Here is a 27,632-nt window from a genome sequence, read left to right as displayed (position 1 = left end):
GAAACAGGGACCATCTTTGTAACCGCTGTGCAGTCATTACTGGCACGCCCTTCTTAGGATTAAAGATGGAGACAAGTGGTTGGTGGTCAGTCAGCAAGGTGAACTTCTGCCCATGCAGATAATGGTTGAATTTTTTTACTCCCCATACTAGGCTGAGGGCCTCCCTGTCCATCTGGGCGTAGTTGCGCTTGGCTGAGGTTAGTGACCGAGACGCAAAGGCCACTGGCCTCTCCAACCTGTCTGGGAATTTGTGCGACAGCACCGCTCCAATGCCGTAGGGTGATGCATCACATGCCAAACGAATTGGTAGTGCTGGGTTGAAATGGGCCAACACCTCTTTTGATGTGATCAATTCTTTACACTTCTGGGAAGCTCGTCTACATTCGTCATCCCACTTCCATGGTACCCCTGTTTGCAGTAGGGTATTCAGCGGGTGTAGTACCGTAGACAAATTTGGTAAGAACTTGTGGTAATAGTTTACCAGCCCGAGGAACGACCTCAGTTGTGACACATTTTCCGGTGCTGGAGCCTTGACTACTGCCTCGATCTTGTCAGGGGACTTATGTAACCCCTCTTCATCGATGACGTGGCCGCAATACGAGATCTGTTTCTGGAAAAACTCGCACTTGTGGCGATTAGCTCATAGTCCATATTCCTTTAATCTGGCGAGCACCTTCTCCAAGTTAGCGAGGTGATCACCATCATTTTCGCCCGTGACCAAGATGTCGTCCAAATAACACTGGGTCCCTGGAATCACTTGCAGGACCTGATCCATTGCCCTTTGCCAGATAGCCGGAGCCGAGGCTACTCCAAACACCAGCCGGTTGTATTGATAGAGACCTTTATGGGTGTTGATCGTAAGGTAATGTTTCGAAGCTTCTTCTACCTCCATTTGCAAGTACGCCTGGGCTAGATCAATTCTGGAGAAGCGTTTACCACCAGATAGCGAGGCGAAAATATCCTCAATTCGTGGAAGCGGATATTGCACCGTGTGAAGGACTGGGTTCACTGTCACCTTAAAATCCCCACAGATGCGGACCTTCTTTGGTTCCCCAGGCGTATTACTCAACGACCTCTTCATTACAGGGACGATGGGTGTAGCCCACTCGCTCCAGTCCACTTTGGACAGTACTCCTGAACGTTCCAACCCTTCCAGCTCTGCTTCGACCGCTGGTCTGATCGCATAAGGCACTGGTCTGGCCTTCAGAAACTTTGGGCTTGCATTATCCTCTATTTTAATTGTTGCTGTTATTCCTTTTAGTGTGCCTAGTCCCTCCTGCAACACTTCTTTTGCGTCAGTTAGCATTTTTGACAGTCGTCCAGGTGTGACGTCGTCATCCTTTTTGGCCTCCACCTTCAGTGCCTGTATGGAATGCCAATCTAAATGTATCTTCCGGATCCACTCACGCCCTAGCAGTGGTGGTCCTCCATTTGGCAATACATATATATCCATTTCAGGTATTTCCTGACCTTTATATGTCACTTTCACCCTTATTTTTCCTTTGGGGTAGACTTTTTGCCCCATATACGTCTTCAAGACAATCTCTGTAGCTTTCAAGGGTATGTGTGGAAATAGCCGCTTGTAGTCTCTTTGATTTATGACTGTTAGAGCTGACCCTGTGTCCAATTCCATTTCCACTTGGACTCCGTCTATCTTGAGTGTAACCCAGATAGTCTGGTGATCCTCTATTTCGGTTACATTATGTAGTTTCAGACAACCCAGCTCCTTGCTTCCGGAGTCTGTGTCACTTTTCTGTTCGTCTGAACCACTGTCCATCACCTGGTGTACCTTTTTGTACTTCTCCTGTGGAGATTTCTTACTGTTGGTTTTCTTCCCAGACCTGCAGACTCTTGCTATATGTCCTGCTTTCCCACACTGTCTGCACACTTGGTCCTTGAACCAACAATCTTTCTGGTCATGTGTTGTTCTGCCACAGCGATAGCACTTCCCTGTTCCATAGGTCATTTCGTTGGTGCCGTATTCTTGCGGTCTCCGTTGTATCTCTGCAGCGCCCCTTGCGGCTGCTTCGTGTGATACTGCCATATTGAAAGCTTTGTCCAGCGTAAGGTCCTTTTCTGATAGAAGCCGTTTCTGGGTTCCTTCACTTTGTAGCCCACACACAAACTTGTCCCTTAACGTGTCTGCTAGTCCCGCTCCAAACTGACAGTATTTTGATAGCTTGCAGTTCCGTTAGGTACTCAGCATTGCTTTCGTCTTTGTGTTGGTTCCTTTTATGGAACTTAAATCGTTCTGCTATCGGCAGCGGTGTGGAGCTTAAGTGGTCCTGTAGGATTTCTACCATGCTTCCAAAATCCTTGTTTACTGGCTTCTCTGGGGTTATTAGATTTCGCAGTAACCCATAAGTTTTTGCACCCCTGGAATTTAACAGAACCAGTGCTTTATTAGCATCTGGCACTTCATTCGCCCTGCAGTACACCTCAATACGTTCCACATATGTCGCCCAATCTTTGACTTCATTGTCAAACGTAGAGATACTGCCACTCTTCGGCATCCTTGGTTGTGCATTAACTATCACCAATGGCGCCTCCCGCGCTTCCCCTTCTTCTCCGCTGGCACAAAATGACGTCTCCCGTGCTTTCCTTCCTTCCCACGCTTGCCCGTCTTCTCCGCTGTGGCTTCGCAAAATGGCGTCTCCCGCGCTCTTCCTTCTCCTCCGCGGCTCAACGGCGCCTCCCGCGCTCTCCCTGCTTCTCCGCGGCTCAATGGCGCCTCCCGCGCTCTCCCTGCTTCTCCGCGGCTCAGTGGCGCCTCCCGCGCTCTCCCTGCTTCTCCGCGGCTCAATGGTGTCTCCCCTTGCTTCGCCCCGCGGACCCTGATCAGCCCGTGATCCCTGGCTGTGCTCTGCGCGTTCTTCTCTTGATATTTGTCGACGCTGCTCGGTCTAGAACCCGGCTGTTTCTTACCCTCTCTATCTCCGGTTTGCAGTATTTTTTTCCTCGACGCCGCTCGGTGATCAATCCCCGGCTGCGCCCTGCTCTCTTCACCCTCTTTCCTACCCCGTCGACGCTGCCCGGCTCTCTCTCTCTGCCATCGGTCGGCTCCAGTCGCCGCTGCTCGGGAAGGGTCTGCTCTGGACCTGTCGTCGGTCTCTTACTGCTCGTTGTGGCTGCGGAACCAAACCCGGCTCTCCACAGCCTCCCCAGTGAAGTTGGATCTCTGCCTGACTGCTGGGCGGTTGCTCGCGGTCGACACCCGTGTTCCTGGACTCGACTATTTTTTTTTGTTTTTGTTTAATGTTGCAAGTAGATTCGCATCAACATTCGTCGCCACTGTTAGATCCGTGGTTCAGTGGATAAATAAATACACGGATGCTATACATAAACAAACAACAGGTCTTTACTGGAGGAGGGTCATCTCTAGACTGGGGTACAGAGGCATGCGCACAGCTTATATTCCGGTGTGGTTACTGCCGGTACTACAGTATACAGGAGCTGTAAAAAGTAGTTCTGACTTAAAGCACATACACTACAGAACCAGGTGAGTGCAGCCCCACTCAGCTAGAAGACAGTGGTGATGGCGTTGGAGGAGGATGGTATGGTCAACGGTGTCAAAGGTTAGGAAGGCAAATGCTATGTTAGGAAGGCAAATGGCATGTTGGCCTTTACTGCAAGGTGGTTGGAGTACAAGAGTAAGGAAGTCTTGCTACAATTGTACAGGGCTTTGGTGAGTCCACACCTGGAGTACTGTGCACAGTTTTGGTCTCCTTATCTGAGGAATATTTGACTTGGAGGTGGTGCAACGAGGGTTCTCTAGATTGATCCCTGGGATGAGAGGATTGTCCTTTGAGGAGAGATTGAGTAGATTGGGCCTAAAATCTCTGGAGCTTAGAATGAGAGGTGATCTCCTTGAAACATTTAACATTCTGAGGGGGATTGACAGGGCTACATCATTAAATAAATTTAAAACAGAAATAGATAGTTTCCTAGAAGTAAAGGGAATTAAGGGTTACGGGGAGCGGGCAGGAAATTGGACATGAGTCTAGGTTCGGAATGGTCATGGCCCTGTGCGTAGTGGAGTGGCCCCAGGGGCCGTGTAGCCTGATCCTGCTCCTACTGTGTTCTAATTCTGTGTTAGATTTCAGGAGATGGTTTTATTCCTGTTCCTGGCTGGGGTGGAGATCGCCTTTACAGAAGGTAAGTACTGTAGAAAATATAGGGACAGAGTGATCTCCTGGAAGAATTTCGATCGCCTAGGTGGGTCGGAGAGGAATTTCCCAGATTTTTTTCTCCCAAATTGGCCATTGGGTCTTTTATCTGGTTTTTCGCCTCTCCCGGGAGATCACATGGATTCGGGTGGATGGAGAGTGATAGAAGATTTGAGGTCAGGATCAGATCAGCCATGATCTTATTGAATGGTGGAGCAGGCTCGAGGGGCCGACTGGCCTACTCCTGCTCCTATTTCTTATGTTCTTATGTTCTTAGATGCTGAGAGGTTGTTTCCCCTGGCTGGAGAATCTAGAACTAGGGGGCATATTCTCAGGATAAGGGGTTGGCCATTTAAGACTGAGATGAGAAATTTCTGCACTCAGAGGTTTGTGAATCTTTGGAATTCTCTATCCCAAAGGGCTGTGGATGCTGAATCGTTGAGTATATTCAGGGCTGAGATAGATTTTTGGACCCTCGGGGAATCAAGGGATATGGCGAGGAAAGGGAGATTGGAGATTGGGCGTTACTTTGCAAGGACGAAGGGGTCAAGGGTTGGTTTTTTTGAGGAGAGGGGTGATGACGGCAGATTTGAAGGAGAAAAGGACAGTACCTGTAGTGAGCTAACCGTTAACAATATCCGCTAATACTGGAGCCAGGAAAGGAAGTTGGGTAGTCAGCAGTTTAGTGGGAATAGGGTCAAGCGAGCAGGAAGTGGGTCTCATGGACAAGATGAGCTCTGAGAGGGCGTGAGGGGAGATCGAAGAAAACTGGAGAAAGATGCGAGTTCAGGGCTAGGGCAGGGGAGGGAACCTTAGAGTAAGTTTGGCCCAGTGGGCATGGGGAAGGGAGGGAATTGGCAGAGACAGCTGATCAGACGGTCTCAATCAACATTCCCTTTGAGTTGCGCGGCGCTCTGCAAGTCCCACGCAGCCGGCGAGCCGGCTTATAAATAGAAAAAAACACGCATGTGCGGGATTCTGAGTGGCTCGTGCACCCCATTAAAGGGGCCGCGCGGCCCAAAAGAACATTCAAGGTATCCTTGGTCTCAATCTTAGTGACAAAGACATCCATGAGCTCCTTGCATTTGTTGTTGGAGGCGAGGGTGGAGGATACAGGGGAGAGGGGTTTAAGCAGACGGTTTGCAGTAGGGAAAAGCCGGGGGTTGTCTTTGCATTCCAGAGTGATCCTGGAATAGTGCACAGTTTAGGCAGACGAGAGCAGGACCCGATGCTGCTTTATGTGGTCCAGCCAGATCTGGCGGTGAATGGTTAAACCAGTTGTCTGCCATATCCGTTCAAGTCTGCGTCCCTTGGACTTAAGGGAGCGGGGTTGCTAACTGCGTTACTTCACATGCACACCATGACCCTCATACACTCTGCACCAGCTCCTCCCAGTCTTTATCAAGAAGTCCCAGGCTATTTAAACATCTGTGGTCCCACAGGCTAACAGAAACTGTTGGTGTTTAGGTTAAGCAAGGCATAGATTGGACCTTGTTTACACTCTATTACAGATAAATGCATCTCTAAGCATGCATGGATTATTGAGAACGCGGAGAATTAACTGTAATCATTGTGTCTAAGATGGAGATTAGGCTGTTTATGACTTCAGAAGACTGGGCAAATTTTGAATCAAAATCTTTGAGAGTGATAAATGTTTTTGTCCTGTGCTCCAATGTTAAAATACTACAGTTCTAGTTTTGCATCCCTTTGTGTGAACAGAGAAACCTAGTGTGTCCTGTAGTATAATGTCTTTCTACCTTGTTTGCTACACTCAAGCAAACAGAATTGTGCTGATGACCTGCTCTTAGAATCTGAAAATGTTACAGTGAAGAAACAGATTATCAATTCTGTGCCAGAATTTAGTTTTTCATTCATTCTCCGAATGTTGGTGTCACTGGCAAGGTCGGTATTGCCCATCCCTAGTTGGCCTGATAAGGTGGTGGTGGGCCTTCTTGAACCGCTGAAGTCTGTGTAGTGAAGGTGCTTCCACAATGCTGTTTGGTAGGGATTATAGCGATTTGATGCAACTGAGGGTCATGTTAGGGTAATTCAGAGACCAGTTAAGAGTCAACCAGGTTGGTGTGGGACTGGAGTCACCTATAGGCCAGACCGGGTAAGGACGGCAGGTTTCCTTCCCTAAAGGACATCAGTGAACCAGTTGGGTTTTTACGATAATCTGACCGCTTCATGGTCACTTTTACTGATCCCAGATTTTTATTTGGAGATGTTTTTAAAACTAATCATTCTCCCATCCCACAAACAGCAATGTGATAATGACCAGCTAATCTGTTTTAGTGATGTTGTTTGAGGGATAAATATTGGCCAAGACACCGGGGAGAACTCCCCTGCTCTTCTTCAAATAATGCCCTGGGATCTTTAATGTCTACCTGAGCGGGCAGATGGGGCCTCGGTTTAACGTCTCATCCGACTCCAGCACTCCCTCAGCACTGCACTGGGAGTGTCAGCCTGGGTTATGTGCTGAAGTCTCTGGAGTGGGACTTGAACCCACACCTGACTCGGGTGAGATTGCGACCCACTGAGCCACGGCTGATGCCAGTGTAGGTTTTTTTTGGTGGTTTTGGGGTTTTTGCCTGGTCAGTCAGCCGTGTGTCTGAGCTGTTCCAGCCCCGTGCGGTTCGAATCGCTTCCCCTTTGGTTCTGACCACCGGACTTATTTCAGTAACGAAATATACAAAACGAGACCAGTGGTTTGGTGCAAAGAAAGCCAATGTTTTATTCAAATAAAGAATAAAATTGCTATACAGTGAGAATAATTATGAATACAGCACGCTTTTACTTAACGGGGAGGAGAAACGGACACATCGAGGGAAAATTGGCTAAAATTGCAATTTAACAACATTCCCCCTTAATTCCCACCCCTTATACCTATCTAGGTTGCCTTGTAATGGGCCAGAAAGTTTATGCTCACCAGTCTACGATGTTGAAATGCCTGCTCCGTGCCCTGCAGTCTGCCTTGGATTTTTCACCGCCCAAAGTAGAGATACTCCATTAATTCAAAAGTAACTTCTGGTATTCCACTTTTTTGGCTGGGCTGTTATGATCTTCCTGAAGGCAGGGCACCGGAGGTGAGGCGGTAGAGAGAGAGAGTGAGAGAGAATAGCTTCCTGAGGGGCTATCTTTATACCCCATTGGGAGCCCTTATCTTCGCGCCCAAATCTGGACGTATCTGGGTTACACAAAAGGGACCGATCTGTCCCCATTGACCGTAATGGGTTTGAATGCGTTTCCCATTCATTTAACTGGTTTGAATGGAGCTGTCCCAGTTTGAAAATGTCCCGCTGGCTTCTTGAGTGCTCGGTAAACAATCCTTAAGTGTTCGTGTAAACAATCCTTTGTCCTGTGGTTACATTTCAACCGCAACTTGATTGACAGCAATCACTTAAGCCCTTGAGTCAACACTGTTGAGGGCTTGTAAACAAACAATCCTTTGTTCCGTGTTGAAACTTCCTAACCGCAGTTGATTGACAGTTTCAAGTACTTAAATACAGGAAACTTTGTGCTATCTGGCACCCACGGGACCGAGCTGCTGCCGTTGCCTCAAAACTGCCGTACTCTCCAGAGTTAATGTTGAGAGATACGGAGATTCTGATCTCCGTATTTGACAATAAACACTGTTGCTTAGCAACAGCTTCTAAACACTCGGGTGTGGCCTGCAAGCTCTGTAGCTGAAGCTGTTGCTATAGCTACAGACCTTGCACAACTTGACTGTTCAAACAAAGCAAAAATAACAAACAAAATAATTAAAAACGGCTGCTGATTTTTGCCGGTGGCTCCAGATTGCCGGATAGCTCACCTCCGGATAGCACAAAGTTTCCTGTACTCAGACAGGCTGTTTTTTTCTTCTGCCACGAGGCCAGCTACAGCCATCTTTTTATGTCCTGGGTTTTCAAAGTACATTACAACCAGGTTTTTTTTAATCAAATAATCTTCGGGGGCTGCCGAAATGTTGTGAACCTTACAGTCCGTCCTTGGATGCTAAAACTTGTTTGCAGTATCCTATTTAAGGTGAGCAAAGATTTCTGACCCCCCACAAACAACCTTCCCTTATACTTATCTATATCTATCTCTGATCCCCCAACACCTCCATCCCCCTTACCCAGAGAGAATCGCAGTGCACGGTAGGCATCTATCAATAGAAAAACATGATTAGTTACAATAATACAAGCACGGAGGGGTCTAATACCCCTGCATCACTTGTGACATCATAGAGCTTTATCACGATACAACATCTTTAATGAGATTAACACCAAGCCAAAACATACTTGTTAAAAATTCAAACGGTAGAAAACGAGCTTCCCCTTTTCCTTTTCCTTTTTTTTTATAATGCAATTGCCTGACACTTTAATAAATGGCACCATCCTTTAGCCATAAATGTATTTCAAACTTCCACAATCTGCAAACACAACAATTCACAGGCATATGCAATTTGTTCAATTGACTCCAAATAAATAGTACAATCTCACAGTTAGGAACCAAATTCACACATTATTTCCTTTGGAGTTGGGATACAATTACAAAGCCTTTTGTGAACACTTAATCTTAATCTGGATTTCCAATAACAGTTTAATTGCTGTGCACAATAATGTGCCAAGTATTGTTACACATTCTACACGTCAATCAACGTGTTCTAGTGTGTGAAACTGAATAGAACATTTAAATTACTTCTCACCGATAGTGTAATTATTTTCTATGCTAAAGTGAACAGTTATTAAAATATTTTCCAATGCCGTCTTTTCCTTGGGGTGACGATTCATATGCTCGGGCACTGGAGGGAGGCCTCCCCATACGTGAAGCCAGTCTCCCTAGAATACTGGGTTGAATTGGATCCCAGTCATCCTGGCCAGTACCCCTCATGGGCATCTGCCTTCCGCAGACCCCTCCCTTCGTGGGCTAGGGGTGCTCCCTTCCCCGAGCATCCAAAAACACGTTGGTCCTCCGCACCTTTCAAAACTCTGAAAATTACTTAAAAAAAAAAAAACATCTAGCCAGGTTCCCTGGCTCGGGGGAATGTGATCGGGTCCCGCGACCTCGGCTCACATAGACAACACTCTGGAATGGTTCCATACTTAAAACTTATACTTTAATACTGAAAACTACCGATTGCAATATAAAATTAAAATTAACACTCTCTAACTTACTTGTACACATTATTACACTTAAACAAAGCTATATACAAGCGCCGCCCATCTCCGGGTGGCTGGCCTAATCTCTGTTAGTACTGTTGCAGGATACTGCCTGCAGCGAAGCTGGACTGATCCCAACCTCAGGTCCCTCGCAGCTTATGGCTGCTGGTTGGGGACCTCTGTCTTTTGGCTTCTCCCTGACTTGGGAGACCGCCCTTTTTAAGTGGAAAGCTGGGGACCATACTTTCCTGGGCTGGGGTACCCGAAGAGACCTCCTAGGGAGTGTCGCTGGTATGGCTACCCTGTCGAGCGGACCCTTAGCTCGGGTCACAGTCCTTTCTGGCTGGGGACCTTCTCCCTCGGGTCCCTCCCTTCCCAAACCTGGGCTGGGGACAGGCAATCCCTCACCACCAGCTGCCAGTGGCTGAGAGTCATCCTCTTCAGGTTTAAAACCTGGTTCAGGCTTTTCCCCGGAGTCCCACAGGAGAGGGGGAATCGCTCGGGCCGAGTTCTGGGGAACTTCTCCTTTCACGCACGCGACTGCGCCTGCATGTGCAGTCTGTGTGAGTGTACGCGCTGCAGGCTGAGGATTTCTAACCTCAGGTTCAATCCCAGCTGCCCATTTCCCTGCCTCCGGCTTAATCAATTTACATTGTTTACTATAACTAGCAGCCTGCCAGTAACCCTGTCCCAACTCCTTACTCATTACCAGGGCGGCCTTAAAGGCGGAAACTTGGGCTTGGACCTGCGTTTGTTCCGGGGCCAAAGCTATCCCCTGTGTGCCTCCCTTGTCCCAGATTGCTGCTACCGGGCCTGCTCTACAGGGGTCCCAGAACTCTCCTTCCCTGTCCCCCTGCTTGGCCACCTCGTCGGTCTTGTGGTTACCCTCCCACATGGTATGGAGGGATCCTAAACCTATGGCCAAAGGTTTTGACATTTCCTCAGCCTGCTCGTTCCCTGTGGGTCCCATTAAGCTAAATGGGACCTTGTTAGACCGGGGTGAGTTGGTCAGGTCTTCCGAATGGACCACCGTGCTGGAAGCTCCAGTGTCCACCGAATACCTCCCCTGCACCGTCTTCACCCCCATCCTAACATAGGGCCTGCTCCCCTCAGCGTTTTCGCGGGGACACAGGTCGACAGGCTGCGCTGGCTCTAGTCATTGCTGGGAGTGGGATGGGGCAGATGGGGTCAAAGCACTGGTGGTGGCTGCTATTCTCCCCTGGCCAGTCAGAAGAGACCGCACTGCCTCCAATAGTGACTCGACCGAGGCGGGAGGAATTCCTGTCTCTGCCTTTTGGACTGGGGCTGTGGGATTCTTTCCCTTGTTATCTTTCCAGGGATTCTTACAGTCTTTTCTCCAGTGACCATCTTTCCCGCACCCATAACAATTTAACTTAGTCTGGGAGGGAAGGTTCCCCTCCTGGTGCCACTCTTTCTTATTCAGGCCCACAGGTTTAACCTCATGGACTTTTCCCTTGTGTCGGTGCGTCTCGGTACCCCTCATGTTCCTAAATGCTACTGTGAGCCGGCGGATCACCGCTTCTTCGGTGGTCTGGGGGTTTCGGGGGTCAAACCAAGCCATGGCCTGGGCTTGGATCTGGGGTAGGCTGTTTGTCGTAAGACAACGGAGCCAGTGAGTCAATTGGGCTGCGTTCAGTAATGCCCGTGCTGGCATTCCCGGGCATGCGCTCTGGTAGACTGGCCTCAGCCTGTCTGCAAACTCCTGCGGGGACTCCCCTGGGAGCTGTACCATTCTTTCTACCCAGGCGAACGGACTACCATCCTTGAGTCCCACGGCCTCCAATATCTCATTCCTCAGATCCTCGTATTCTTTCTGCCCCCTTTGCATTTGCCAGATAGGGTCTGGAGGAGATCACCTCCCAGGGAAAACAGCAGCATTTTAGCTTGCTCTGCGTCATTGCAGTCATTAACACAAGCTGCTTGCTCTATCTCCCTGAAGTGCAGAGAGGGGTCTCCCTTTTTAGTGAGCTTGGGGATGTGGCTAACCATGTCCCTGAGCTGGTGGGTGCCATACGGCACCACAAACTGATTCTGGATGGCCCCTGGGTCATCATCATCAACGGGCGGACCGTACCTCCGTTGTCGGAGCGGGTACATTGGTCCTGGTCCCGGCCTCTCTAGCGGGGCCTGCTGTGCTTCCTCTACCACCTCATCCTCCACCCCCCTTCGCTGCCAGAGCTCCTGAAAGCTCGGAGCTATGGGTGGCGGTCGTGGGACCTCTGATTCCCTAACCAACTTCGTTCTGGGTGCTGCCTGTAGGACGGTTCTATTTGGGTTGCCGGTAAAGTCTGACTGGCCTATCTTCGGGCTGATAAGACATATCATCCCCTTTGCCCTCTTTAAAGCCATATTCAAGCTTTCTATCTCTTCCCTACAGGGGCCATGATCTGCTTCCTCAAACCCTTGGTCGCAGGCCAGCTTATACACTGCCTTTACCTCCCTAACCTTTTCCTCCTGCTCTCTTACTTCTTGTATGAGGCGGGCGTTCTCCTCCCGCACCCTCATCTCATTACTCTTGGCCTCTAACTAGGCACTTCAGGTACTCTAACTCGTGCCTCGTGCGGTATTTGTCCTCGCTAAACTGGTCCACCAGGCGCTCTATCTTGGCCTGGTATTCTTCAATCTCCATTTCCTTATCCCAACTCTCTGTTTTAACTTCCCTAAGCTTGCGGGTACCTAACCACAAACAGATCAGTGGTGTGATAAAAAGAAAACCAATAACTGCTACTCTCTCCAGACCCAGACCACCGTCTGCTACATCGCATACTGTCGCCGACGGTCCTGCCGCGGTCGCCATTTTGTAGAGGTTTTTTGGTGGTTTGGGGGATTTTGCCTGGTCAGTCAGCCGTGTGTCTGAGCTGTTCCAGCCCTGTGCGGTTCGAATCGCTTCCCCTTTGGTTCTGACCGCCGGACTTATTTCAGTAGTGATATAGACAAAACGAGACCAGTGGTTTGGTGCAAAGAAAGCCAATGTTTAATTGAAATAAAGAATAAAATTGCTATACAGTGAGAATAATTATGAATACAGCACACTTTTACTTAACGGGGAGGAGAAACGGACACATCGAGGGAAAATTGACTAAAATTGCAATTTAACAAAATTCCCCCTTAATTCCCACCCCTTATACCTATCTAGGTTGCCTTGTAATGGGCCAGAAAGTTTATGCTCACCAGTCTACGATGTTGAAACACCTGCTCCGTGCCCTGCAGTCTGCCTTGGCTTTTTCACTGCCCGAAGTAGAGATACCCCAGTAATTCAAAAGTAACTGCTGGTATTCCACTTCTTTGGGCAGGCTGTTACGATCTTCCTGAAGGCAGGGCACCGGAGACGAGGCGGTAGAGAGAGAGAGAGAATGTCTTCCTGAGGGGCTATCTTTATGCCCCATTGGGAGCCCTTATCTTCGCGCCCAAATCTGGACATATCTGGGTTACACAAAAGGGACCGATCTGTCCCCATTGACCGTAATGGGTTTGAATGCGTTTCCCATTCGTTTAACTGGCTTGAATGGAGCCGTCCCGGTTTGAATGGAGCTGTCCCAGTTTGAAAATGTCCCGCTGGCTTCTTGAGTGCCCGGTAAACAATCCTTAGATGTTCGTGTAAACAATCCTTTGTCCTGTGGTTACATTTCAACCGCAACTTGATTGACAGCAATCACTTAAGCCCTTGAGTCAACACTGTTGAGGGCTTGTAAACAAACAATCCTTTGTTCTGTGTTGAAACTTCCTAACTGCAGTTGATTGACAGTTTCAAGTACTTAAATACTCAGGCTGTTTTTCTCTTCTGCCACGAGGCCGGCTACAGCCATCTTTTTATGTCCTGGATTTTTAAAGTACATTACAACCAGGTTTTCTTTAATCAAATAATCTTTGGGGGCTGCCGAAATTTAACGAACCTTACACCAGGGAGTTCTCCGAGTGTCTGAGCCGGCATTCCTCTCTCAGCACCATAAAGCACAGACTGGGAATTCACCTGATGTGGTTGCGGTGTTTCCCTAAGAAGTTTGATTAGTATCAGTGTGACAAGGTATTATATAAATGTGAGTATCATTATATTAGGGGTAATAAATCTATTTCCTTCACGATACTGTCCTGTCAGACTGTCCAACCTCCAGTCCTAAATGAGCTGCTGTTTCATCCAGTTAAACGTTGGGAGGTTTAAGCTGTCATTTACGGCCCCCGCCACAGACTCCGTCCCTCTTCCTGGCCACTGTCTCAGGCTGAACTAGACTGTTCACAATATCGCCATCCTATTTAACCATGAGCTGAGCTTCTGACTCCATATTCTCTTAGTGGTAAAGACTGTCCACTTGTGCCTCTGTAACTTTGCCCAACCCTTACCTCAGCCCATCTGCTGCTGAAACCTGCATCTTCCAGACTCGACTATTCCAGTGCTTTTTACTGACTGGCTCCTAACCGCCACCCTCCATAAACTTCAGCTCATCCAGCAGCATATCCTGCTCATGCCCCCCCTCTGATCACTGACCTACATTATCTCCCAGTCACCCAACACCTCAAATTTATTATATACATATAGAGGTTATATAAATACAAGTTGTTGTCGTATATGTTCTTCCACAGGGTCCTTCTGACAAATAGTCTGGATTATTTCCTTTCTTTTGTTTGTGAAACCAGATGAAATACTCAAACCAGAAACAGTCATTAATTGACACGTGAATCTTTATTTTAAAACCAAAATCTACAGGTGAGGCATTTTATCCTTATATAAATATATTAAAATTAAAATAACTTAATAAATTAACACAATTAATACATTCTCACGCTTCAGTTTGGAAATGCTACAGGCTCTGATTCATTTGCCAGGATCTAACGCGGCCTGTTCTAGGTTTCCTTTGCTCCCCATGACTTGCCACCACTCAGAGGGCAGGCTGGCGCCCGGCTAGTCGGCCTCAGCTGATGCCAGTGGGAGTTGTGAGACCGGACAATGGGCTGCTGTCTCTGGTCAATGTTCCCATCTCCGACCAGCTCGAGACCATCACTGGACGGCGAGTGCCAGCTGGCTACATCGCAGATGTAATGTACTGTTGAGTACATTCAAGGCTGAGCTCGATGAGATTTTTGGACTCGAGGGGAATCGAGGGACTGACATTGATTGGCAGCCAGTTATTGAACCCGCAAGTGTAACAGTCAATGCGTGTCATCTATTCCCAGCCTGGTCTAGTTCCATCACCGTAGCAACCATGTAGACTGCACTAGGCCATTCTTATTCTGACTCGCTGTTCCATGCAGGTGTTAGTGCTGCGGCTTGGGAGCGAGGTGAGGTGCCTCACACAATCCCCTCCCCCTACTCGCCAAGCTCTGACACCTGCGGCACACTGTGTTATATCGACTGAAGGTATGCTGGGCCAGCATTGTTAAATTAAACGGTCCTACTAGCCTGGGAGAGAGTCATTGTTCAGACTGAACAAGTATTACAATGGTGCAAAGAACCATTAGAGTGTCGCTAAGCTAATACTGCAGTTTAATGCGATTGCTGGCAAGCTGATGGCGGGTGGATTGTAATCTCTGCCGCTGCTCCCAGAGAGGTCTGTGATCCCCAGGCCATCGCCCTTCCTGGCCATGCTGGAAGGGGGAATAGTGATGGGGAGAAACAGCAGAGGGGAAAAACGGGTGGATTCTTGGATCGGACCATTCTGTGTGGAAACTGTTCTTTGCTGTGTGACCACACAGACCTGGTTTAGTCACCGGGGGAACCCGAATTTCAACAATAAAGCGAATCTACAAATAGCTTAATTGAAGCAAAAACCTCAGCACTAGCGCCAACACAAGCGAGGTGTCAGCAAGTTCCACCTTCGCTGTGCCCAACCCAACCTACATCAGGCCCACTTTTCTATGCTGTCCGCTGAGAAGCTGTTTGACTTTGGAGAGGGTGTTGACTGGATTTGCAATGAATGGCCTGCGTCTGTCACATGCTCAAAGCTGCATCCCCTTGTCACATTTCATTCATAGAATGTTACTTAGTAATCCTGTCAAATGGACACGAGGGCATGGCAACGCCAAACAATGTGTGGGAAACACACGGTGTTGGAATGGCAGGAGTGCCCCGCCCTCGCACGCGCCTCAACGTGTAACCACACTTCCGAGGGACCGACTTGCAGTGTCTGGGAGTGATGCACACAGGTCAATAGCCAGGGCAGACCTCGCACCCGATCTGCCAGGGTCTTACCTCCTGCAAACGCTCAACATCATTTCGTCTAACCGTGAAATTGGCTTCTGGCTAAAATAAAATGACAGTATTTAAAGGGGCAGTGCAGGGGTTAGACAGGTGCAGATCTATTCCATAAATAGAGGCATTATTTGCAGAGAGGGGGAGTAGGAGGGCGAGATGGGCATTGCTCCCGGACATAAGAAACAAGTACGGATATTGGGCCAGGACTCCCGCCTTAATTGGCTCAGTACAAGGCAGAACCGCCAATTGTAATGGAGGTTGTGTCCGACTGAGGGAGATGATTGCCCACAATCCACATCTACAGCAATAATTTAGGTGTGAGAGGCGGATGGAGGGATTGAGATGGGGTGGAGGGAGGGGGAGCTCTTTATTTCACCGTGTTTCCTCCAGTGAAGCCCGACTGCACCGAGGATGTAAAACCATTTGATTTATTTCTTTCGAAACGATGAGAGATTTTCAGGGAGTTTCCTTATGGCCTGGGGAAGGGAGACCGGGGATGTTCGAACTCTTTCGAAGACCCCAGGAATCCTAATGACTCGAGCTCCTGGAGAATTTACTTCACGCCTCTGAGTGAGGTCGATGCTCCTGAAAGGCCGAGTCGGCATGAGTTTATATCCTGGAGTGAAGGTGTCTCCAGTTAACCGGGGCGGGGGCTTGGAGGAGGAGCTGGTGTTTCAAAGCAATACTAAAGCTTTTCTGGTGGCTCCTGATCTTAATTGCTTCCTTCCTCACTGTGAACTGGTAGTTTAGAATAATAAGGGCATGCTGCTGATTGGGTTGGGCTTGGCTTAACATGGCTTTATCCTTTGTTGGATCTACGGCTGATCCCTTTAGACTCTCAGAACCGCTGGACGGACACAGACACAAGCGACCGGGACCATTAGCTTTTCCACGCGGTAAGTGATCTTGTGACCAGGGGCCTTTTCCCTCCTCAGGACAATCATCTCATGCTTGACGAGGCGGGTGTTGAGACCTGGATCCTCCTTCCCTCTGATGTTCAGGCAGTGCGTGCTCACGCACTCCGCCTTAAAGATGGAGGAAGGGTAACGGTCGTTGTCGGAGTCCTCCCTGAAATGGGGGGTAAAGAAAAAGAAAATGGGTAAAAGATTGCCTTGTTGCAGTGGCACGTTCTCCCCTTCAATTGTTGGTGCGAGTCCTTCAGAGGGAGCTGTAAGTGGCACACACTTAATATGGCACCTTGAACACTCAATCCTGAACCAGGATGCAAAGGGGCTGCTGATCATCTCTTGCACTGTGATAGAATGAGATCAGAAACAGCCCAGACATCAAGGGCCACAAAAGCAGCTGCCAGGCACTCGGTGGCATGGCAGGATGCAGGAGCAGTGTGACTGAGCGGTGTTATAGCGAGTGCGATGTAGAGCCGGCAGTGCGATGGGGAGTATGATGGAGCGTGTGATGGGGACCAGCGATGTGATGGAGCGTGTGATGGGGACCAGTGATGTGATGAAGAGTGTGATAGGGACCAGTGATGTGATGGAGAGTGTGATAGGGACCAGTGATGTGATGAAGAGTGTGATAGGGACCAGTGATGTGATGGAGAGTGTGATAGGGACCAGTGATGTGATGAAGAGTGCGATAGGGACCAGTGATGTGATGAAGAGTGTGATAGGGACCAGTGATGTGATGGAGAGTGTGATAGGGACCAGTGATGTGATGAAGAGTAAGATAGGGACCAGTGATGTGATGAAGAGTGTGATGGGGAGTATGATGGAGCGTGTGATGGGGACCAGTGATGTGATGGAGCGTGTGTTGGGGACCAGTGATGTGATGGAGCGTGTGATGGGCACCAGTGATGTGATGGAGCATGTGATGAGGACCAGTGATGTGATGGAGCGTGTGATGGGGACCAGTGATGTGATGAAGAGTGCGATAGGGACCAGTGATGTGATGAAGAGTGTGATAGGGACCAGTGATGTGTTGTATTGGGGGGAGGGGGTTAGCTTGCTTTGATAAGGGACATGGCCTGTTGATAACAGAACAGAGAAGAGATGTGCAACAGGTTGAACTTACTTGTAAATCCAGGGGGACAGGGAGCGGTTCCTGAAGCTAGCGTCGACGGAGCCCCAGTGATGTGACGGAGAGTCTTTTAACAGTTTTAAACTTTCCAACTCCAGCGTGTACCTTGTGGTCCTTCTCAAGCGTAGGCGTTCCCCCTTCCTTTTGTTATTCCTTAATTTCACTGCAGGGGCAGCTTCCGCCAAGATGGCGAGCAGTACGATGACCAGCGCAGTGGAGGCCTGAACAAAACCGGATCATTGTTAATGAAAACTGCTGGGATTAAAACCATCAGTCACTGGCAATGTATTCATCTTCAGCACCCTTAGCCTGTCTAGGACTTCCACCTCAGTTTGGCTGTCAGTTTGGAGAGGACATGTTGCTCATGTCTTTCCTGGAGAATACTTGGGGGAAGCAGTCATTCAGAATCTTCACTATTTTGTCCTCATCTTCAGTTTAGGGTCAGTTTGCATCTTTTACAGTTCTCACCTCCTCCCTTACTGCCCTCTTCATAAGTCATAGTTTTTTCACTGTTACGATCAGCAGCTGTATCCAGACCTCGGTCTCTCGGATTAGGCTTTTAACTTGTCTTGCGGTGTTGCTATATTAGAGTCATAGAGTCATAGAGTTTTACAGCACAGAAAGAGGCCCTTCGGCCCATCGTGTCTGCGCCGCCCATCCATCCCTGTCCAGTCTAATCCCATTTTCCAGCATTTGGTCCATAGCCTTGTATGCAATGGCATTTCAAGTGCTCATCCAAATGCTTCTTGAATGTTGTGAGGGTTCCTGCCTCTACCACCCTTTCAGGCATTGAGTTCCACATTCCAACCACCCTATGGGTGAAAAAGTTCCTCCTCAAATCCCCTCTAAATCTCCTGCCCCTTACCCTGAATCTATGCCCCCTTGTTATTGACCCCCCCACGAAGGGGAAAAGTTCCTCTTTATCTACCCTATCTATGCCCCTCATCATTTTGTACACCTCAATCAGATCCCCCCTCAGCCTTCTCTGCTCCAAGGAAAACAACCCCAGCCTGTCCAGCCTCTCTTCATAGCTGAGGCGCTCCATCCCAGGTAACATCCTGGTGAATCTTCTCTGCACCCTCTCCAAAGCAATCACATCCTTCCTATAGTGAGGCGACCAGAACTGCACACAGTACTCCAGCTGTGGCCTCACCAGCGTTTTGTACAGCTCCATCATAACCTCCCTGCTCTTATATTCTATGCCTCGGCTAATGAAGGCAAGTATCCCATATGCCTTTTTAACCACCTTATCTACCTGCTCCGCTGCCTTCAGGGATCTATGTACATGTACACCAAGGTCCCTCTGACCCTCTGTACTTCCTAGGGTCCTACCACTCATTGTGTATTCCCTTGCCTTATTTGTCCGTCCAAAATGCATCACCTCGCACTTTTCAGGGTTAAATTCCATTTGCCACTTTTCCGCCCATCTGACCAACCCGTTTATATCGTCCTGTAGCCTGAGGCTTTCCTCCTCGCAATTTACCACCCCACCAATTTTCGTGTCATCTGCGAACTTACTGATCATACCTTTTACATTCTCATCCAAATCATTTATGTAGATCACGAACAACAAGGGACCCAGCACCGATCCCTGAGGTACCCCACTGGACACAGGCTTCCAGTCACAAAAGCAACCTTCAACCATCACCCTCTGCCTCCTGCCACTCAGCCAGTTTAGGATCCAACGCGCCAAGGCACCCTGGATCCCATGGGCTCTTACCTTCTTAACCAGTCTCCTATGCGGGACTTTGTCAAAAGCTTTACTGAAGTCCATGTAAACCACATCCACAGCATTTCCCTCATCCACCCCACTAGTCACCCCCTCGAAATATTCAATCAGATTTGTCAGACATGATTTACCCTTGACAAAGCCATGCTGACTATCCCCGATTAATCCTTGCCTCTCCAAGTGGAGATTAATTTTGTCCCTCAGAATTTTTTCCAATAATTTCCCCAACACAGATGTTAGACTCACTGGCCTGTAATTCCCTGGTTTATCCCTGCTACCCTTCTTGAATAATGGTACTACGTTAGCTGTTCTCCAGTCCTCTGGTACATCCCCTGTGGCCAGAGAGGTTCTGAAAATTAGTGTCAGAGCCCCTGCAATCTCCTCCTTTGCCTCCCACAGCAGCCTGGGATACATCTCGTCCGGGCCTGGGGATTTAACCACTTTTTGGCCTGCTAAAACCGCTAGCACCTCCTCCCTCTCGATGCTAATATGTTCAAGTATGTCACAGTCCCCTTGCCCGATTTCTATGTCTGCATCGTCTTTCTCCATAGTGAACACAGATGCAAAAAATTCATTTAAAACCCCGCCTACATCCTCTGGCTCTACACACAGATTGCCACTTTGGTCCCTAATGGGCCCTACCCTTTCCCTGGTTATCCTCTTGCCCTTAATATACTTATAAAACATCTTAGGATTTTCCTTTATTTTGCTCGCCAGTGTTATTTCATGGCCCCTCCTCGCCCTCCTAATTTCTTTTTTAAGTATGCCCCTGCACTTTTTATACTCCTCTAGGGCTTCCTCCGTCTTTAGTCTTTTGTAACTGCCAAAAGCCCCCCTTTTATTTCTAATGCATTTTTGTATCTCCCTTGTCATCCAAGGTTCCCTTTGCTTGTTGGTCCCACCCTTGACCTTTACAGGAACATGTTGGCGTTTTACTCTCTCAATTTCCCTTCTGAAAGTCTCCCATTGGTTTGATGTGGATTTTCCTATAAGCAGCTGCTCCCAGTCCACTTTGGCCAGATCCTGCCTTATCATATTAAAATCGGCCTTCCCCCAATTTAGAACCCTTATTTCCGGGCCGTCTTTGTCTTTTTCCATGACCACCTTAAATCTCACCGAATTATGGTCACTGTCGCCAAAATGCTCCCCTACTGACACTTCCACCACTTGCCCGGCTACATTCCCCAGAATTAGGTCCAGTACCGCCCCCTCTCTTGTAGGACTTTCTACATGTTGGCTCAAAAAGCTCTCCTGGATGCACTTTAAGAATTCTGCACCCTCTAAGCCTTTCACACTCTGACTGTCCCAATTTATATTGGGGAAGTTGAAATCCCCCACTATTATTACCCTATTATTTTTGCACTTTTCTGAGATTTGCCTACATATCTGTTCCTCTATCTCCCCCTGACTGTTTGGGGGCCTATAGTATACTCCCAGCAAAGTGCTTGCCCCCTTTTTGTTTTTAAGTTCTACCCATATGGCCTCATTAGAGGAACCTGCTAATATATCATCCCTCCTTACAGCAGTAATTGACTCCTGAATTAATATTGCAACACCCCCTCCTCTTATACCTCCCCCTCTGTCTCGCCTGAAGATTCTATACCCCGGAATATTGAGCTGCCAGTCCTGACCCTCCCTCAACCATGTCTCCGTGATAGCAACAATATCGTACTCCCATGTGTTCAACAACAACTTCAGTTCATCCACCTTATTTGCAAGACTCCTTGCATTAAAATAAATGCCTTCCAGCCCTGCCATATTCTCTTTTGCCTTCACATATTTGCTCTGCCTTCCCAGCTGACTTGTTTTTCCCTCTGTATTTGGCCATAAATCACCCCCTACTGTAGCTCCACTCTATTCATCCCAGTGAACCCCATCCCCTCTCTCCCTGCAGGATATGTAGTTGCTGCGCTACATTATTGCAGTGTCACACTACATTATTGCTGCCGGACTGCAGTGCCACCCCCACAGGGCAGTGCGGCTATTGCGAGGGCAGTGATACTCTGCATGGCAACATTCGAGCACGGGACAGCAGGAAGCACACATTCATCCACTGTGCCTTGCAGCATTTGGCAAATCATCGTTCATTTCAACCCCCAAAGCCCATCAATCCTCTGCTCTTTAATATGTAGAGTGTGTGAGAGATCTAATCTTCAATTAAACCATTTCCTCTACAAAATAAAATGCACCAAACCTTCACAGAGAAAGATTGTTTGATGTTCGGGCACTTCTGCCCTCCCAGACCCACAGCCATAAACCACAGGCGATGGAACGCCAGTTAAATCTGACGCACTGTTTCCTCCTGATAACCTGCCCCTGCCCATACCTCCTCTTGCTGCAGGATACCTTTTACTGACAGTCCTCATTCTCCTCTGGCATCTACTCCGGGCAGCGATCAGTGTCCTCATTTGTCAGATGTTAGCCCTGACTGTAACATTCCAGGGACTTGAGCACATAATCTAGACTGATACTGGAGGGAGTGCTGCACTGTCGGAGGTGCCGTCTTCCGGTTGAGGCGTTAAACCGAGGTCCCGTCTGCCCTCTCAGGTGGACGTAAAAGATCCCATGGCACTATTTTGAAGAAGAGCAGGGGAGTTCTCCCTGGTGCCCTGGACAATATTTATCCCTCAACCAACATCACTAAAACAGATTATCTGGTCATTATCACATTGCTGTTTGTGGGAGCTTGCTGTTGTCATTTAATCTCCTCCCACAGCCCATGTACACTCTCCCCTATCATGGACTCTACTCACCCATTTAATCTCCTCCCACAGCCCATGTACACTCTCCCCTATCATGGACTCTGCTCACCCATTTAATCTCCTCCCACAGCCCCTGTACAATCTACCTGACCATGGACTCTACCCATCCATTTAATCTTCACCCACTGCCCATCTACACTCTACCCACCCATTTAATCTTCACCCACAGCCCATGTACACTCTACCCTACCATGGACTCTACCCACCCATTTAGTCTTCACCCACAGCCCATCTACACTCTACCCTACCATGGACTCTACCCACCCATTTAGTCTTCACCCACAGCCCATCTACACTCTACCCACCCATTTAATCTTCACCCACTGCCCATCTACACTCTACCCTACCATGGACTCTACCCACCCATTTAATCTCCTTCCACAGCCCCTGTACACTCTACCCACAAACAACAATATCAACAACTGCATTTATATAGCAGCTTTAACATAGTAAAATGTCCCGAGGCGCTTCACAGGAGCGATTACCAAACAAAACTTGACACCGAGCCACATAAGGAGATATTAGGACAGGCGACCAGAAGCTTGGTCACAGAGGTAGGTTTTACGGAGGGTCTTAAAGGAGGATAGAGAGATGGAGAGGTTCTCCTTCCACAGCTCATACACATTCAGAAAAATGAGCTTACATTTCTTTCACCAGCTGCAGTTGAAGTGCTCCTCAATCACCGAGCATTCAAGTGAAAAGCTGCAAGTTTAGGCGGGAGTGAAATCTTGGTTAAGAGTGTCTTGGCTGCTACTGATGTTGCACATTATACATTGATGTCACTACTCTACAATTATGTGTAGCACCTCAGCCCACAGATTGAGAATTCTAACATTTACTGACTATTAATTGAAACCCAAATCTGCTGAAAATACCGTTGTTTGTACAGCAGCTAAGCATGATTTGGTTGTGGCCCTTCATTGACACTCTCCTGATCAAGGGTTACACCCAAAACGTTTTTCTGCCTTTCTGTCTCAATCTGCTGTACAATCTCTGTGGCTATTTGTTTTTCTTGTTTTAACAATCTTCGAATCCTCCTTAGATACAGGGGTGGTGCCAAAGAACTGGAAGATTGCAAATGACTAACCCTGAATTGCTCTTCGAGAGACTCGATAGGGCGACTGGCCTCCTACTGTGCTGTACTATTCGTTGATTCTACGACTCTATATCAGTCCATTTACTCACCATTAGGGATCTCGGTCTGCCGTTACAAAGCATCTTGTAGTCTCTTGATTGCTATCTTCTGGATTACCCCGCGAAGTCGGTCTCACTCGAACTGGTCTCTCTTGAATCTGGTTGTCTGTGTACTTGCAGCGCCCTCTTTTATAGAGGACAGCATCCACATGTGGTTCACCGCAGGTTACTGGCATTTGCTGAGGGGTTTCCTACCTCTTTGCATGGAAAATGATATCACTGAAAGTCTGAGTCAGGGGTTCAGACCTGCAGGTTCTCCAAACCCATGGACTTTCCTTCTTTCTAATGATTTGGAGCACAATTAATCTGAAAACCACATCTAACCTACTTTACAAAGGCAGGATCTATGCTGCAACCTGTATGGGTCGCTACCAGGAACTGATTCTTTAGCACTTTGCAATTTGTTTCTGAAAGTATGATGGTTACCTCGCTTCATGGCCAACGTGTTGTTTGTGCATGTGGTGCTCGCACTGAGTAACAGGAATCATTTGGGCATTGACGCACACTGACCACAGAGACGAGCAAGGTCCCAGGTTTGACCCCTGGTTCTGTTGATTTACCTGAACTCCACTAGGCAGTTGAGGCAGGCTGGTCAAAGTTCCTAATCCCAATTGCTATCCCGTGACCCCTGCTTTAAAGAATCTCGAATATTGCGGCAGGTGTCAGCCGTGGCTCGGTGGGTGTCACTGCTGCCTCTGAGTGAGAAGGTTGTGTTCTCAAGGCCCACTCCAGAGCTTTGAGCACAAAATCTGGGCCGACACTCCAGTGCAGTAATGAGGGAGCGCTGCACTGTCCGAGGGACAGTACTGAGGGAGCGCTGCACTGTCGGAGGAGCAGCACTGAGGGAGCGCTGCATTGTCGGAGGAGCAGTACTGAGGGAGCGCTGCACTGTCGGAGTGTCAGTACTGAGGGAGTGCTGCACTGTCGGAGGAGCAGTACTGAGGGAGTGCTGCACTGTCGGAGGAGCAGCACTGCACTGTCAGAGGGGCAGTACTGAGGGAGTGCTGCACTGTCGGAGGAGCAGCACTGCACTGTCGGAGGGACAGTACTGAGGGTGCACTGCACTGTCGAAGTGACAGTACTGAGGGAGCGCTGCACTGTCGGAGGGGCAGTACTGAGGGAGCGCTGCACTGTCGAAGTGACAGTACTGAGGGAGCGCTGCACTGTCGGAGGGGCAGTACTGAGGGAGCACTGCACTGTCCGAGGGACAGTAATGAGGGAGCACTGCACTGTCGGAGGGACAGTAATGAGGGTGCACTGCACTGCCGAAGTGACAGTACTGAGGGAGCGCTGCACTGTCGGAGGGGCAGTACTGAGGGTGCACTGCATTGTCAAAGTGACAGTACTGAGGGAGCGCTGCACTGTCGGAGGGGCAGTACTGAGGGAGCGCTGCACTGTCGAAGGGACAGTACTGAGGGAGCGCTGCACTGTCGGAGGGGCAGTACTGAGAGAGCGCTGCACTGTCAGAGGGGCAGTACTGAGGGAGCGCTGCACTGTCGGAGGGACAGTACTGAGGGAGTGCCGCACTATCGGATTGGGCAATACGGAGGAAGTGCATCATTGAAGGAGGTGCCGTCTTTTAGATGAGATGTTAAACCAAGTGCCCGTCTGGCCTCTCAGGTGGATGTAAAAGATCCCATGGCACTCTTTTGAAGAAGATCAGGGGAGTTCTCCGCGGTGTCCTGGACAATATTTATCCTTCAACCAACATCACTGAAACAAAATAACTGGTCATTTATCTGTTTGTGGGACTTTGCTGTTTGCAAATTATCTGCTGTGTTTCCTACATTACAACACTTCAAAAGTTCTTCATTGGCTGTAAAGTGCTTTGGGACAACCTGAGGTTGTGAAAACGCTGTAGAAATGGAATTTCTCTCTTTCATACAAGAAGGCCATTTGACTAATCGCACCTGTTGTGTATGTACCTTTAAGGGAATAACTGGTCTCAGACTGCAGTACCGGCAGTGACCACCCCTGTATAAAAGGCGCTAGCAGCCCTCTGTAGTTTCAGTTTCGCAATTGTCTCCATTCAGTAAAGACTTGTTATGATCAACTCCTGCTGTCCGTGTCTCAATTATACACGGACATAATATTGGCGACGAGCAGATACGAACTTACCTACAGTCTACACCACCTCCTGGGATCCATTCCTGAAGCGAAGTGAGCAGAGGTCGAGGCCTGAAGGAAGTAAGAAGCAGTAGAAACGGGCGTCGACCGTGGGCATCCGCCCCTGAGTCAGCGGAGTTGAAGATTGCAGGAGAGGCTGTCAAGAGCGGGGCTTGGTTCCTGTCGACGGTGCTTCAGCTAATCGGGCTGGTGGCAGGTAGTACACTGATCCTTCCTGGGCTGCGGCGGTCTAGAACTCGAGCGGGTGGCTTGCAACGGGGCCGAGCAGCGTTGTCGGGAAGAGAGGAGAGAGAGAGGGTGGAGCACACAGGGCGCGGCCGGTGCTACGAAGCCGGGCTGCGTACAGACCCGAGAAGAGGGAGGCAAGAGTCCCATAGGGTTGTTCCACGACGGGAAAATAATAAAATAACAAAAGAAATATATATAAAACGCGCAGTAAGCCGCGAGGAGCGGCAGGTTGCAACGGAAACCGTGGAAAGCAGCGCTAGCAACAGCGGGGAAGAAGGCAAAGCGCGGGAGGCGCCATCTTAATCCAGCGGGGAAGAAGGCAAAGCACGGGAAGCACCATTTTGTTAAATCGGGGAAGAAGGCAAAGCGCGGGAGGCGCCATTTTAGATTTCCAAGATGCCGAAGACTGGCTGTATCACTGCCTTTGATAATGCAATAGAAGACTGGACCACGTATGTGGAAAGAGTCGAGGTATATTGCGAGGCAAACGAAATAGCCGATGAGAAAAAGGCATCGGTACTGCTAAACTTAATGGGCGCAAGAACGTACGGCCTATTGCGGGACCTGATTGCTCCAGCCAAACCGAAGGCGAAGAGTTTTAACGAAATTGTTGCTATCCTACAGGAACACCTAAACCCTGCACCGCTGCTGATAGCAAAAAGATTTAAATTCCACAGGAGAACTCAGCATAAAGATGAGAGCAATACTGAGTACCTTACGGAACTACGCAAGCTATCAAAGCACTGCCAGTTCGGAGCAGGACTGGCCGATACCCTACGGGACAAATTTGTCTGTGGACTCCTGAGTGAAGGAACCCAGAAGAGGTTACTCTCAGAGAAAGAGCTGACGCTAGATAAGGCTTTCAGCGTGGCAGTATCATACGAAACAGCAGCCTGGGGAGCTGCGGAAATACAACAAAAGCCACTGGAATACGGCACACACGAACTGACACGGGGATTTGCAAAATGTTATCGCTGCGGCAGAACTAACCATGACCAGAAGGACTGCTGGTCCAAGGACAAAATATGCAGGCAATGCGGAAAGATGGGACACATTGCACGAGTTTGCAGGTCTGGGAAGAAGAGCAACGACAACAAAAAGGCTACTAAGGAACCGTACAGGAAAGTACAAAAGATGACGGACAGTAGTTCCGAAGACCAGATGAGCGATAGTGAATCCGGGAACAAGAGATTAAGCTGTCTCAAACTTCACAATGTAATCGCAAAAGAGGATCACCGAACCATTTGGGTCACCCTCACGATAGCAGGGTCCCAAGTCAAAATGGAATTGGATACAGGATCAGCTGTAACCGTCATGAATCGACGAGACTACGAGCGGCTATTCTCACACATACCCTTGAGAGAGACATCCATTATCTTGAGGACGTATACGGGGCAAAAAGTATACCCCAGAGGAAAAATAAGGGTGCCTGTCGAATACAACGGCAAGAAAATACGGAAATTGTATCTCTACATTCTGCAAGATGGTGGACCACCGTTATTGGGACGTGAATGGATCAGGAAGATAAGTTTAGACTGGCATTCCATTCAGGCACTGACGGTGGCTGGTAAAAAGGATGACGACGTCACTCCTGGACGATTGTCAACAATCTTAGCTGACGCCAAAGAGGTATTTCAACAAGAACTGGGCACTCTTAAAGGCGTAACCACCTCGATAAAAATAGAGGAGAATGCAATTCCCAAGTTTTTCAAAGCAAGACCGGTACCATATGCAATTCGCCCAGCCGTCGAGGCAGAGCTGGAGAATCTGGAGAATGCAGGCGTGTTATCTAAGGTAGACTGGAGCGAGTGGGCGACACCCATCGTTCCTGTCATGAAGAAAACGTTAAACAATAAGTCTGAGGAGCCAAGGAAGGTTCGCATCTGTGGGGACTTCAAGGTGACGGTGAACCCAGTCCTTCACACAGTACAATATCCTCTTCCAAGGTCAGAAGATAGCTTCGCCTCACTATCTGGAGGGAAGCGTTTTACAAAAATTGACCTAGCACAAGCATATTTGCAGATGGAGGTTGAAGAA

General features: G+C 48.7%; 1 protein-coding gene across 1 annotated transcript; it reads right to left on the bottom strand.

Annotated features, from left to right (window-relative positions):
* Positions 1 to 13,996: 13,996 nt before the first annotated feature.
* On the bottom strand, positions 13,997 to 23,264 carry LOC147120826 (interleukin-17A-like). Its single transcript, XM_085977399.1, has 3 exons — positions 23,232 to 23,264; positions 17,550 to 17,776; positions 13,997 to 16,586 (listed from the first exon to the last, which is right to left on the bottom strand). Exons 1-3 carry the CDS (start codon positions 23,262 to 23,264, stop codon positions 16,349 to 16,351), a joined length of 498 nt encoding a protein of 165 aa, XP_085833525.1. The 3' UTR covers positions 13,997 to 16,348.
* Between the last annotated feature and the right edge of the window lie 4,368 nt (positions 23,265 to 27,632).

Source organism: Somniosus microcephalus, chromosome 3 (assembly GCF_052327205.1).
Source record: "Somniosus microcephalus isolate GS21.2 chromosome 3, FLI_Smic_1.0, whole genome shotgun sequence".
NCBI classification, from domain to species: domain Eukaryota; kingdom Metazoa; phylum Chordata; class Chondrichthyes; order Squaliformes; family Somniosidae; genus Somniosus; species Somniosus microcephalus.
This window is presented reverse-complemented; position numbering and strand designations above follow the sequence as displayed.